At 36.9% G+C, this 15,294-nt stretch overlaps 1 protein-coding gene across 2 annotated transcripts; it reads left to right on the top strand.

Moving 5' to 3' along the window:
* Nucleotides 1-2,634: 2,634 nt before the first annotated feature.
* Nucleotides 2,635-12,601, top strand: LOC116304211 (uncharacterized). 2 transcript variants are annotated; one of them, XM_031713906.2, is made up of 5 exons: nucleotides 2,635-2,981; nucleotides 6,552-6,690; nucleotides 7,024-8,398; nucleotides 8,931-9,059; nucleotides 12,456-12,601. In XM_031713906.2, the coding sequence occupies exons 1-5, from the start codon at nucleotides 2,717-2,719 to the stop codon at nucleotides 12,480-12,482; spliced, it is 1,935 nt and encodes a 644-aa protein (XP_031569766.2). In that variant the 5' UTR covers nucleotides 2,635-2,716; the 3' UTR covers nucleotides 12,483-12,601. The 2 variants fall into 2 exon arrangements, with proteins under 2 accessions (XP_031569766.2, XP_031569765.2); XM_031713905.2 differs by lacking the exon at nucleotides 12,456-12,601 and adding an exon at nucleotides 9,999-11,700 and having other exon boundaries at nucleotides 2,636-2,981.
* Nucleotides 12,602-15,294: the final 2,693 nt, after the last annotated feature.

Genomic DNA, 15,294 nt, shown 5'->3' with positions numbered 1-15,294 from the left:
TGAACGCCGGCTGTCTGGTTCATATGCAAATTAATTTCACAAATCTATTTCACAAATGTGAAACGTTTTCACAAATGTGAAAGAAAATTGTGAAGGTTTTGATTGGCCAAAAACATGTGACGTAATCGTTCACTATCTTCTTGGAATCCATCCTAACAGGGGGTGGTTGGGGTCTATCTTGTAAAATATTTCGTAAATTACGTCAGGGTAATAAGGAATATCCTTATCCAGCCGACAAAACATCCACTCGGCTTTTGTCATATCAGAAACCTCAGGAATAGACTTACCGGTAATTTCAGACAAAAGATAGGGAATAGCTTTGTAATATTTCCCTAGTTTTAATTTTTTCAATGTCTTCCGTAGACTTTGTGGGGTTGGCTCTTCCAAGTGGTCTATGATTTTCTTCTTTACTTCGTTGTCTAAATATACCGGTCGATAACCTTGGATATGACTCATCCAGTCCCTAAAGTATTTTATTCTTTTGTATGGCGTCTTCTTACGACCTCCGTTGGAATAATATTGTTCCCTGGTAGCACAAGGCACGGCATTACGAATATTTTTACCGCACTCGTAACACTGTGCTGACGTGTCGTCTTCTATTTGCATTTTCTTACCACAACAAATATACTTATTTGGTTTAGTAGGTACAAACTTGGGGTTCAAGCACTTTACACAGAAATCATAAACAAACTCTTTACAATCTTCGCACTCCATATATAGACTAACATATTTGCGCTGTTGCCCCCAACCACACTTGGAGTGGGTTGTTTCCGTAGGTGGATTTTTGACACGGGTCTTGCCCGTGTTGAGATTGCGCTGGAACCCCCATTCCCTATACTACTAACTCCAACAGTGCACCCCCCCTTCCACCCCCAAACTTTGGAATGTAAACATGTGAAATGAAATGAAACATTTGCTTATCCAGGGTGATCTCAGGAACACTGTTATCAAAATATTGCAGTGGGAGCTCAACATTCAATGAAAAGCTGACATTCCGAGATAAGCATTTTATATTGTCGTTCGCGGAGGGTCCATATCAGATTTAACGTAAAGTCGCAAAGTCGAGAAAAATGCATTTCTTTGTTTGGAGCCGAAAGCTGCAGGGAGCCACGATGGTGTTGGTCAAAACACCTTGAGCCTTCCATTTTGTTATCACTTGTCAAATTATCTGCTGTTCTGGACGATCACAACGTAGGATCTTTAACAAGGACAAAGGAGCATTTGGTTATTGCAAGCGACGGGACATTTCCGGTCTTGATAAAGTCACGATTTCGAATTGTCTCAAAATTTTTGCTTTTCCAATCAAAAACTGCAAGAAGTTTCACTACAATTTCAAAAAAAAAAATTTTCGAGCAAATCGTCATTTTTCGTATCCTAATACCTTAATTTAACAAACATCAGGGCCCAGTTGTACGAAGCCTGGATAGCGCTATCCGGTGGATAAATCCTTATCCAGGGGATAAGTCGATGCTGTTATCCAATAAATTTATTCGTCGGATAGCACTATCCAGGCTTCGTACAATTTTGCCCATGGGGCAGAGAGTCATATACGTCATAGGACAGGCTAAGGCCTGACCGAAAGGTTGCATAAGAGTAAGGTCAAATTTGGTTTGTACGTTATGACTTTTCTTCAAGACCAACGCGGCCTTGTAACTCGTATTTAAGACCTGTGTGACATTTGTTAATGATTATGAAATAAAATATTTTTTGGAGTTAATGTTTCTTTGATTGTTGTCCCTTAACAATGGATATAGAGTAACAATTTTATTTGGGAGAGAGAAACCAAATCTTTTCACTGCTTAGAAGCTTTTTAAGAATGCTTGAATAATTATTTTTGCTTTTATTTTGTAGTTTTAGTTATCAAGTTGTGATTATAATATTGGTAATGTATGAAAACGAATGAGAGCTTGATATCAGTTACTTAGTCATAACTTCTTATACGAGTGTTTTTCTTATTCAGAGTTAGTTCCGCACGAACTCCAACAGTGCAGCCCCCCAAACTTTGGAATGTAAACATGTGAAGCGAAATGAATTAAACCTTTATTTATCCAGGGTGGTCCCAGGAAATAACTATTGCTATCAAAATATTGCAGTGGCAGCTCAACATTCAATGAAAAGCTGAACTTCCGAGATAAGCATATAAATAGCATCCCCTCCTTCTCTCCCTTAACAAATCTTTGCTCTCAACTGCACGCTTAGAGGTTTTCTGAGAAAAACTTAAAGTATTTTTTGTTTTTATTTTGTAGTTTTAGTTTCTCAAGTTGTGATCTGATTATGATATTAGTATTGTAATAAAACGAAGGAGAGTTTGATATCCACCACTTTACCACTTTTTCAAAATATTTGTAATACTCAGGTATGTTGAATATATGATAAAACTTTGAACGCGTTTCAACGTATTTTTGAATGATTCATGGCCGTATTATTCAGCCGTACCAGAAGAACATAACATACCTAGTCTTTCTGTTTACATGAGTAATGATTGAAAATATTGAAGAAATGCAGCAGTGTCGACCCAGGCGTGTGGGAAAATTCACTGAAGTGTATACTGTACTATGATTACGTAGCACGATTGACTGGTTTACACTTTTTTATTGTTTCTTAAATAAAAAAAACAGACGGTAATCTATATTATCAACCATTTCTCGCAACGCTCGAAACAATAAGGTTTATGAACTGTTTATCCCGCGAATCACTCTTCCCACGGTTGTAAGAAATGAAGGCAGAAAAGGAGGAAAACATAGACTTTCACGGGCCTGAAAAATCCAAAGCCCTTCATAAATCCCGTAAAGTCAAATACATGATAGTTGCAGTCGTATCTGTAACACTGTTAGTGGCCGCTGTCAGTTTGCTTGTTGCATTTTGGCCGGGAAAGCACAAGGTTTCAAAATGCCTGGTTGAAGTCAACCTAGAAGAGGGTGATACTTTAATGTATCGTGTTGATCAGAATTTTGAAGTCAAGGGAAAAGATTCACAGAAAGGTAAATATGAAATAAATAGTCCTGTATTCATCTAGTTTTAAGTTGTGTTAGCAGTTGAAATAAAACCTAGTATTCCTTGTTCTTGTCTTCGCTGCAATATCTAGTTAAGCTTCCTCTTATTTTTAAGTCTTTTTCTCCTTCACTTTTGTATTATATTCAATGTGCAACCATGAGTAGCATTCAGTATAAGATAGGCAGAACACATGCACAGTTGCATAAATCGGTGAAGCCAGCGGTCGCGGTGGTTCGGTTCCCCATCTTGGACTGTGAAGTACGGCAGTTTTCTGAGCTCCCTTCTCTTAAGACGAATATTCGCGCGGTAAATATCCCCCCCCCCCCCCCCCCCTTTAAATTGCTGCACCGTGAGGCCATGAGGTAAAATGTCGTTCTTTTTTTCATAACTTCAAGAAGCCGCACTCAAACTATTTTTTCGGGTTATTCAACATCTTACCCCATGTAGAATCAATAATGAGAATATTGTCAGAAGGGTGATAGGCACTTTAATAAAATTTCTTGGTGGTGGCCAAGAAAGGATTTCAATATGTTGCTCGGTGTTGCTCCGAGAAGAATTTATTTCGTTTGTAGTTTTGGGTTTTGGTTTCTTTTTTGAGGGTGAAAGATGCGCTGTTTTACTTTATTCCTTATTCAATGGTCAGGCATTCGAGTCGACCGATTTTTACCTGAGTTTCGGGATGCGAGCTAAGCTACAAAGTAGTTGTATTTAAGCGGGGGAAAATTACTAGGGGAGTGTAACTATCAATAAATCCTTGGTCCATCAGATTTGCTAGCTAGGCTAAAAATAACTCGCTCGCTGATTGGTTGGTGGCTGTGACGTCGTCTTTGTAAGATGCCGATTTCTTTCTTTTTTTTTTTTTTTTTCTTTTCGCGGCTTGATTCAATGAATTTAATTTGGTTAAATTCTGTTTTTCTGGACAACTTGTATAGGTAATCATATGGGGCCAAGTAGAATTATAGGATTGATTTCACGAGTGTTTTCAAAGTTTTGAAATTGCACGTTTATCATGTATAGCGAAAATTTCAACGAAAAAAATCCGAAAAAAATTATTTACTTCCTTTCTTTCATTCTGCTTACCGCGAGTAACAGGACGCCAGCCGCTACATCACTTCCTACAGTCGATCAATCCACCCTCACATTATTCCGTGTGTCTTTGTTTTCTTCTGTTTTTTCTTCTTTCTTTCTTTCTTCTTCTTTCTTCTTTTTTTCTTTCTTCTTCTTCTGTCTTCTTTTTTCTTTATTTAATGTAGTTATGGTTCGAAAGAAGTTTATTCAGAATTTGGTCCCACCCTACTCCATTAGCATATCAGCATCGAGTATTTTTACCCTGTATGTATAATACGAAAAAAATGAAAATATATGAACTCAATAACGAAACTTTAGCTAGAAAATTGATATCAAAACTTGACTGCAATACTTCAAGAAGTGCGCTGCTGTCTTTTCGTTTCGGCGCTATCAGATTGAGAGCTATGAGAGCCGAAATAAAATTTTTGTTTTTGATTTAGACTTAATTTCAATCCTAAAGAATATTTACGTACCAAGTGTGAAAGAGATAAAGTACTGAGATATAAAAATAGGCTTCTGCTCCTAAACAAGAGAAGAATACTATTAATAAACACAAGAAGTATAAAAAGGTATGTTTAAATTTCTTTCATGAGAACGAACGCAGCAAAACTAATTCTTTTACGGCATTCAAGATAATTCTTCCGATTTGCGTACAAAAATCAGCGAAGAACAATAAAATATGCCAGTCTCATCATACAGACTTGAATGAAGACAAGTTGAATAACATTTCTAAACGACTTTTTATAAAATATCCGCTTATTACACGGTGTAAGTAAATAGTTTCTGAGGCTGCATTTACACGGTACCAGACAAATTTGTGACCGTTCAAAAAGTTGACCGGTACATGCCGTTCACACGGAGCCGTCTCGTATAAAAGTACGTTCTGTTTACACGGGGCCGGATCAATATGATAATGCCAGTGGTTTTACTATCTGATCATGAAGTTATCCCACCAAAGAGATGTGCTTCCAGGTCTTATCCAATACTTCTCTGCCTTTCTTTCTATTCTGCCAATTCTTGCGAGTCGACAGAATTGACTTGCATCTAGAACCGAGCCAATGCTTCTTCTTATAATCGCTTGGAAAGCTGCATAATAAGCTATTTGCAGAACAACATTATCCGACAGGACCGTGACACTTGCAAGCAATGCAAGCAATACTGCAACTGTTCTGTTCTGTTTTCCATTGTAATCAATAATTATAAGGAAAACAGAATTTAAAAAACCCGAATTTTCACGATGACAACATTCATTTCATACAGCTATAGCTAAGCGACCACGCACTAAAGCAGCTGCGACAAAAAATGGTTTTCCGTACGAAAAGTTATCCGGAAAATGTGTTTACACGATAACGTTCGATTTCTTATCGATACAAATCAAACATTTGACCTCGATTTTCCAGGTCCCAAATTTGTTCGGCTAGGCGTTCAAACGTGTGTCCAGATAGCACGGTTCCGTGTGAACGGAAAGCTTAAAAGTACAACTTTTCGAACGGTCAAAAATTCGTCCAGTACCGTGTAAATGCAGCCTGTGTGAATATTTTACATCATGTGAAAAGGTAGACGAACTTGACTTTTCACGACGTCAAGCAGATGTAAGAAGTAATTTTATACGCATAAAGCAACGCTCTTGTCAGCGGGACATAAGAGAAGCACAAAGAACCCAATTTCTCAAGACAGTAAGTAGGATTCAGAGAAGGGTATCCACGAGTTTGCCGTGCGGCATGCAGCTTGATTGCTATATTTGATTCCGAAAAAGTCAAGACTTCTACCATATAGTGGAATCGGAGTCTGAAGGTTTGAAAGCAGACAGCGACCAAAAGCTATTCAAATTTGATAAATATTAATTTTCTAAAACACCTTATTAATCTTGGAGTTTTTTCGTGTCGGTATTCTAAAAAGAAGACTTCAAAACAAAGCATTTTTTCGACTTGGCTGTAAAGTGTTAGTAGTCTTTGGACGTATTCATGCATATTTGAAGGTTTGGTTTCAGTTCTCTAGATCACTACGATTTGAACATGGCCTTGTATAATGAATGTAGTCTTGTTGTTGAATCCATATATTTCAGTTTCGAAAGAAGCTTGATCTTTTTTGTTTTAATTGTCCATCAAGCCGCCGAAAAAAAAAAGCGTTCAGCATCTTTTACAAAGACGATCGACGTCAAAGCCACCAGCCAATGAGCGCGCGAGTTATTTTTAGCCTAGCTAGCAATCTGATGGACCAGTGAAATAGATCGAGTTGCACTCCCCTAGTTATTTTCCCCTGATTTAAAGGCTGCAAGACTCGGTAAAAGGTTTTACGGGTGTGAGAGGTTCCTAGGATTTGAGGCACGGATATTTCGGATAAGTTAAGCTTGTAGGGTTTGGTTTTTAAGCGAATGGAACATCGGCTTAACTGTACTAGGACTCGCATTTTTCCCATAACTCACTATTTATGCTATAGATTTAAATTGGTTTATTTACATGGCAGTTATATTGTGTATTCTTTTTCAGAAACCATATCGTCTACCGTTGGTTTTCAAGTGGTTAACAAGACATCATACGCCTATTGGTTTCTTCTTAAGATCAACACAACATTCAAGGACGATGATGAGTCCGCCATTACTGGTTATTTCAGGGTTCAACTACCAAGGTAGAAAACTAGAACTGTTTTTTTTTTTTTTTTTTTTTTTTTGCTTTTGTTTTCTGTTTTGTTTTGATTTTGTTTTGTTTTGTTTTGTTTTGTTTTGTTTTGTTTTTTTATTTTGTTTTGTTTTGTTTTGTTTTTGTTTTTGTTTTTGTTTTGTTTTGTTTTGTTTTGTTTTGTTTGTTTGTTTGTTTGTTTGTTTGTTTTGTTTTGTTTTGTTTTTTTGCTTTTTTTTATTTTTTATTTTTAATGAATATCCTCTAAACGGGCCCTAAATCATTACGGATTAATTTAACCTCTGTTTCTCTCTTCTTCTTTTTTTGTTTTGTTTGTTCTCAGTACCAAGGACTATTCTGAGGACACAGGCAATGATGGCACGACTGAATTTTTTGAACTTCATGGGTACCCTCAAACTGACGGAGAATTCGTTCGCTATTTGCATGGAATCCTGTACCAGCTTCTCACGGCCGTCAGACGTGATTTGTATGAAGACGTCGATGGACAGACAGACCAAAATGTAAAGCCAGAAAACACTCCCTTGTTTCCAGGCCCCGTCAGAATGCACCGACAAGCAAACACTAAAGAAATCGATGACGTGTTGGTCAAAAATCACTTCAACCAATCAGATTTGGTCAACGCTTCCTCAGACATGGATATTGATGTCAAATACAACGATTCAGCCACAATTAACAAGACCAACGGAATGGTCTCAGAAAGTAATGTCTATGTATCTGAAGAGCTTCATTTTGGTGAACCAATTAAAACCAAGGACGGGCATGACGTCACCACGATGATGGTTAACTTGTACAGTCATGTGACTCGTATTGAGATGGACAGTGCTTACTTTGTGGAAGAAGAAATCAAAGCTCTAAAGATAGATTCATTTGTCATGTTGGTGGTACCAACTGAAGAAAGCACTTTAGATGACACATTAGATGGTCAGCGGTTATCAACACAAGAACCCGCTACAGTTATCAGACGTAATCGCAGGGCGGTGGGGTCTGATTCAAACCGAACAGCAACTCCATATCCCGGAGGAAATGTTGGTGGTGGAGGAGGAGGTGGTAATGGAACGGTGGGGTCCATAGGAGGAGGAGGTGGTAATGGAACAGTAGGGTCCATAGGAGGAGACGGTAATGGAACGGTGGGATCCTTAGGAGGAGATGGTAATGGAACGGTAGGGTCCATAGGAGGAAATGGTAATGGAACGGTGGGGTCCTTTGGAGGAGATGGTAATGGAACGGTAGGGTCCATAGGAGGAGGAGGTGGTAATGGAACAGTAGGGTCCATAGGAGGAGACGGTAATGGAACGGTGGGATCCTTAGGAGGAGATGGTAATGAAACGGTAGGGTCCATAGGAGGAAATGGTAATGGAACGGTGGGGTCCTTAGGAGGAGATGGTAATGGAACGGTAGGGTCCTTAGGTCCTAAACTGTTCCTACGAAGACTTCTAGATTTGTCCCTAGCAATGGAAAATACGTTCTCTCTTTTTGACAAGACGTTACTTGGAATCCGAACCAAAGGAGAGGGAAGCACATGGTTAAAGACCACTGCTTTCGACTGGAAAAACGGGACGAAGAAATGGGAAATGGGAACTGATCTTTATGTAACACTTGGAAGTATCAGAAAAAACATTTATCGAGTGAAATACAGCAACGAAGAAATAGAAAATGGAATTGGAAGAGAGGTCGGCATGTCCTGGAGTAAGGGGATTGTAAGTGTTAAGTCACTCTAGATTTTATTCATTTTAAAGTTTCTATAAATAGCCCGCATTGATGAGAATGCACAAATGCAATCTCGTATCCAACGCCTACTTTTCTTCTGGCCTGCGGCGAAGAACGAGAGCTCTGGCATAATCCATTTTTTGGATTTCTTGGACTTCCGGTATAAGAGCGCATGCGTTCAAAGACTTGCCAACAATGCAAAAAAATATGTTCCCGATTTCTAATTTTTAACTTGATCGGAAGTAAACACAGAATCTATTTTAAACCATGATTGTCATTAATATATTTCACTTCCGGAAATTTGCGCATGCGCCAAAAAATTGGATTATGCCAGAGCCCTCGTTCTTCGCCGCAGGCCAGCAGAAACGCAGGCTCTGAGTACGAGATTAGCACACATGTAATTTAGGTGCATGCGTACGTGCTCTTGTCGTACCGGAATTATATCCGGCACTTTTTTGAGGGTTGATACTTATTTTTAGAACCTTTTAATGAATGTAAAATGATTTACATTTCTGTTTTCAGCCATTTTGCTTTAAGGTCCTGATCGTGAGGTTGTGTGTGGAGTTTAGCTTGAATGTTGACTTTAACATAAAGCCGCCGAAACTTCTATCACAAGAGACGTCACTCAGTCCTCCAAAGATTGCATTACAGGTATATACAGTTATTCATATTGCTTAAAGAACAGCTAAACGCGATAACGAGGCTAGACGTACATTCAATAGACCATTTTCTCAAGGTAGCGTGCGCATCCAACTTGACGAGCCACAAAATTGAAAAACCCAAATTCAGTAAAATTGAGAAGTCAGTTATATATTTAAAGAGGAGAATAATCGATTTTAAGAATTCTTATCCAAAAAATTCATAAAAATGTAGGATAAATATTCTAATTAAAAAGCTCCTGTTCCGGTATCTTGGCCCGTCAAGTTCCTTAAATTTGAATGCGCACGCAACCTTGAGAAAACGGGACACGAGTGAAAAAACCTCTGCGCATGCTCTAAGTGCGTATGCAAATTAGTCGCAAAGTACACATGCTATCGTAAAAATATGTAAATTTGGCTTTCAAACAAGTCTGATAAGAATGAACTTTTCAAAATGCCAAAAAGTGGAGTCAATGCGTGAAAAACTTAAAGCTAATTCTTTCATATTGTCTTTTTCAATACAGTATCTTGGCCTCAAAAAGTATACTCGCGAATTTTATTTATTATTATTTTTTTTTTTTTTCTTTTGTATATATACTCGGAGAAAAAAAACATTCGTTTTCTCAATTAAACTCTTCTGAATTCTTAGAAAACTTGCTGAAATCGTTTCTTTTGCGGCCCGGGCCAATTACTCCGTTCCTTTATTACACAGAAATCCCAAACTCAGACTTGTACTTATTCGTCACTCACTTTATCTCTTCTATAGTTCGCAATGTAGTTTGGGAAGGCGAATAATGCGAGTGAAGGATTTCCAAGCTCTAAAAAGTAAACTAAGAAAAGACGCATCGTTACCATGTTTGTAGTCACTAGTCTCCCGCGACGCTATCTTTATCGGTTCATAACTTTGTAAAAATTTTGTTGTTGTTGTTGTTGTTGTTGTTGTTGTTGAAAGGTCGAAGCATTTGCAGAAGTGAAAGCAAGTGTAGAAGCTTATGCATCAATACTGTTTGTTCGTGCCGGGGTTTTTACGGACGGGACACTTGTTCGTGTCACCGTTCCAACCAAGCTGTCGTACAGTGCAGTAAAGCCAGCCAATCAGAAGTGGTGTTTGGCATCAAATGCAAAACTGACTGCCTTAGAATTGCATGCTGGTCTGTTCTACCAATGGAGAAAATGCCGTTTCATATTCAGATGGTTTCACAGCTATATTAGGTGTTGGTGGGGAACGAGGAATACGATCTTAAGCTTCGGTACATGGGCTGCTCTAAGTAAAGATTTTGAGCTGTATGGTATTTGCTTTTAGTAAAACATGCCTTTCCTGACGCTGTCAAATGCATGCTAGCGTTTCAAAGATACTTTTAAGGGACAATGTACCTATGTAAGTATATTTATAATTCGTAGTTTTCCTGGCTACAATCTTTAGTTTACTTAAGTTTGATTCACGAAATTGGATATTTTGGCGTCACCACGCGCAAATATAAGCACAATTAACGTCGTTTTTAGTTCAGTTTTAGTTTTAGTGATTTAGAGTGAATCAAATTGTGATTATCGAAATTGTAACCTTGGCAAGCGTGACCGATATGTGACTACATCTTTTTATTATATAATTACCAATGAAATATCTATTTTTCTCTATTTCGAAAACTTGATATCTTCACACGTGAAAATAATATGTTATTTTCACGTGTGAAAATAACACCATTACGATGGCTATTAAAAAATACACGGAAAGAATTGCCTGAAAAAGCCAAAACATACTTCATTGATAATTATATAATAAACAGAATATTACATGGCCGCTTGGAGATTCGTTCGCTACGCTCACTCGTGAGAGATCTTTTCAACACTCGAAGATAAAATTCGTATCTCCGCGCGCCCATGTAATATCCTCTATATCTTTCTTTGCAAAGTTGAGTTTACACTAGTGCAATTCGAAAAACCGTGGGCACCTAAAAAAGTTCTACGAATGTTCTATTCTTCTTTGTCCAATCAGAATTTACTATGTAACCACAAGATAACGGAAAGATAGCAATAACGCTTCTGATTGGCTGATTAAACAATTCTTGAAATATTTCTACTTGCCCATGGTTTTTCGATTCGCACTGTAAAGGTTGTACAATGTATTGGGTACTTTGCAAACGTTAGTGAACGTCATCGTTGACCCAGCAGTTTATTAATAGGCGACTTGCACTCAGAGGTCACGTGATGAAATCCGCCATTGTGCAGGTCGCCTATTGCAAATGCACGATTCTTAAAATTGTTTTGCATGTGAGGCTATATACATATATATATATATATGGAATTACAAAAGGAATGCCACAAATTCCCTCGAGAAAACGCGTGATTTCTTTTGTATGTTAGCCTCGCATCCACGATTTTTTTAAGAAGGGTTCATTGGTTTAAGTTGATTCAAGCTTTTACTTGCATGATTGTTTATAATGGACATTAGATATCATTTTATATTGATGGTCTATATTGTCTTATTATTATTTTTGCCTTTCGTTATTCTAAGCTTAAAAGTTACCGCTTTCAATCGCTTTTGTTTGATATTGCAGTTAATTAGAATTATTTTGTAAATGCATGCAGCTCTCTTATTATTGTTGCATTTTAAGATCGCTATTAATTCTACAATGAAATCATCGACCCTAATCGAATGTTGGTTTCCTTGGTACTTTTTAGTCGAAGATCCGTAATCATTAACACGTAGCAGTAGTTAAGTTATGAGATAAGATCCGCTCCTTTCCATAGGTAAAGAGACGAGATGGCACATGGCTTATCGCTTACAATGAACCCATAACACCCTATATTCAATACTCATAACCAACCAACCCAAAACCCATATCCGAAAACTCAGCGAAAACCGATATCCGTACGTACGTACGTCCGTGTACACAACAAAGGAATCCCGCTTGATTTCAAAGCAAAACTACTCGGAAATGCACATAAAACATCGCTTTGGAAAACCGGAGAACCGGAAGAAAACCATCGTGGCAAGGAATAAAACAAAACATCAAACAAACTCAACTCACATATGATCCCGTCTGAGCCAGGGCCCGAACCCGGACCACAGCGGTGAGATCCGAGCGGAGAAAATAGAGATTTTGTCTGCGCATGTCGTAAATTAATGAAAACAACAGCTGATCAGTCGTACAAAGTTTGCTGCCATTTAGAGTTTTGCAATTCAATTGATCTTTTCACTCTTGAGGATGATGTCTGATGGCGTCGAGAAAATTGTAGTAAACTTTAATTTGATAATTAAAACTTTCAAAACTAAATGTCTACTTAGAATTTCGCCCGGCATTTTCAAACTAGCGATGCTCAAAATTGCTAATAAACGGCAAAGCACAACATATTTAACAAAAGTATGTTTATCTTTATTAATTTTTTTAACTTTTAAAACAATTTACAGATTTTTTCCCCAAAACGACATTATTAACGCTTGGGATGACAGTGGCAAAAAATGTAAACTTTTCCCTCCGAATAGCAAAAAAGAAGGGCGATATTGAAGCATTAGTCAAATCCATCGCAAAGCAAGCGGGACCACTCTTTAGCTCTAAAGAGCCACACATAACAAAACTACGATAAATAAAGGAAGCAATCATGGACAAAAGGTACGAGTTACAAAAGAAAGTTTTTTACAAATATTTTCGGCAAAAACCTTAAATAAATTTTAAATTAGCTACTTTATAAACGAGCTAGAGACTGGGACGAGTTTTAATCTAATTAGCAAATGAGATTTGTTATCTGATAAATGTCAATAATAGTAAGTCTGTGAAATTCGAACATGTTTCGTTAAAAACAACCAGTAGAGTTAACTGCCTTCAAAAGTGTTATAACATTTATAAAGAATGTATGATAATGGGAGACAAGTGTCCCACTTTTGAAAGCCTAGGATAATGGTTCTTTTCATCCAATCAAGTTCAAATATGTCAGACTAACTACTCTTGAGATGTTTTCTCAAATGACAAAACATTTTTCCCGACAAGATTAAAATTCAAAACTTGCCCCAGTCTCTTTCTCATTTGTGAAGTGGCTAATTAGAAAATTAACATTTGGAAACAACGATGTTGAACGCAAAACGCACATTGAAACAAAACTGTATCAAATGGTTCAAAAACTGATGAACAGAAATCCAAACATAAAGAATCAAGCTAGCTTTTGCCAGAAAGCATAACGTGTTTGTAAAATGGATTACATCAGCATCTAAAATACACTAAAATCGTAACAAAACGACCAACTTGGGACCATTGTACATAAATAGTAAGATTTTACATCGAGAGCCTCTACTTCCAAGCCTCCAGAAGGTGTTTGAATGCAACGAGTAAACTTAAAGAAAGACAATTTGTGAAATTTTTGGCCGGGGCAAGATCAAACAAGTATAGCACTTTAGGTAGGAAAGAATGGATAAAAAGTGCAAAAATGTAAATTATAGAACCAAACGTCGCAAAATTTTTAATTGATACGTGGACGTAGAGAACTGTAATTTACAGAATGTAAGCTTCAAAATATCACTAGCTACTAGCCTTGAATGGTAAGCATTCATTTAAATCGTCTTCACTTGTATAAAGGTTGGAAGAATGCAGATGATTTTTGAACATTTTCCATGTTCCGACGGAATTCGATCCTAAATGTCTTATAATCTAGCTACGAGTCTCATATTTAACAAGACGCTCTTGGAGCGTGCACTGGGTTGCCCAATATGCTACTGGTATGCTGGAGATTATTCAACACCTAATCTTAGTACTTTGGAATATTTTAGGCGTATTTTTTTTTCCAAAACTTTCAAACACTTATTTTTTCTCACATCAAATTTATTCAAAAGTTTACAACTTTTAAATGTGTTTTTTTTCTTTTTTTTTTTTTTTTTTTACTAAAAATGTACCGCTTTTGTATATATTTTAACCAGTGAAGTGGAATCACACTCGATTAGTAAAACTATACAGATGCAGTTTTGTAACCGGAGAAAACAGCGTTGCGTTACTGACGTCACTAAGTTTTACAGTGCGGACACTCTAACCATGAACACTTCGAGGTTTTTTTGACATTTTTTCTACATTTTTACAACTATCCAATCAGCGATCTCCTTCTTAAAAGGAATGAAACAACTTTTAGGCATCATCCAATCAGAACACACGATATAATTGATGTGATTTAGTTTTTCAGTAGTTCCCATGAGAAAGCTAATAATAGAACTCCTAACGATTGTCGTGATTGGATAACGCATTAAATAAAGTTTGAAAAATGTTGTAATAGGCTCCATCTAAAACTACACTGACAACAACTAAAATTGACCTCAAAAGCTGACGAAATAATTATATTTATTTCAAGACCAGGTGATCTGACGGAAATCGATTAGCCAATCAGATTGGGAATCGCGTTTGCTGAAAAATAATCAATCTCAATAGACCTTATGTGGATCGGTAATAATCAAGAGCAAAACACATATAAGAATAGCACGTAAATACAACACATTTTTAAATCAAAAAAAGATTTATTGTTATTAAAAATAATAATATACGTACATACACGCTACTGCTAAATAGCAATTTGAGCATATTATCAAGTTTTCAATCATTTTCGAAACAAAAAGCTTGGTAAGGTTAACTTCGTTGGCAATATGAATTACAAAAAACGGATAAAATCTTACTTAAAATAAGTTTTTCTTGTAAAATGTTTCTTGTATATACTTGAAACATTACTAGATACTTCAAATGTGCAGCTGTGGCTTCTTTTCACCAATATTCCGCACTACATTTCAAGAGAATACATATTCAAAGACAACTCAAAACAAAATGGCGTCCTTCACGGCAATGTTTCGTCCAGGACTCTAGGCACGAAAAGTCAGAAAATCATACACTGCGCGCTTCCCGAGATCGACTGGATACATGGCCAAATAAGCGACATAAATTCGTTTAGAAATATTTTTAAATGGTTATTTGTTTGTTTTGTTTTGTTTTGTTTTTTGTTTTGCTAACCTTTCTGAAGTTCTCGATCTCTCCATTATTGATTATATTCTTCAAATATCGTCTTTTTATATATCCAAAACAGTGAAGTGGAACTGTGAAACTCGGTTAGTAAAATGATTCAAAACTTAGCGAAAAGTATCAACGGCCAAAGTACAGTTACCAACTCTATTACCGCGTAAAATTTAACGATATATTTATGTATATGCATTATTAACTACGGTAATATTGAAATATGCAAGTCTTCACTGATTTGATGCTCGGATCTCAAAATGGGAGATAATG

Source organism: Actinia tenebrosa, unplaced genomic scaffold (assembly GCF_029948245.1).
Source record: "Actinia tenebrosa isolate PJP-AT-01 unplaced genomic scaffold, QUT_ActTen_1.0 PGA_scaffold0__85_contigs__length_37466705, whole genome shotgun sequence".
NCBI lineage: Eukaryota > Metazoa > Cnidaria > Anthozoa > Actiniaria > Actiniidae > Actinia > Actinia tenebrosa.
The sequence above is the reverse complement of the archived record's forward strand: the minus strand, read 5'-3'. Positions and strand labels throughout refer to the sequence as shown.

Bases quoted from the DNA above. Each gene is read 5' to 3' on its own strand.
- LOC116304211 (XM_031713905.2), top strand. From the start codon at position 2,717: ATGAAGGCAGAAAAGGAGGAAAACATAGACTTTCACGGGCCTGAAAAA. The intron at 2,982-6,551 runs GTAAATATGAAA...ATTCTTTTTCAG, and splicing joins GGGAAAAGATTCACAGAAAG to AAACCATATCGTCTACCGTT. The intron at 6,691-7,023 runs GTAGAAAACTAG...GTTTGTTCTCAG, and splicing joins TTCAGGGTTCAACTACCAAG to TACCAAGGACTATTCTGAGG.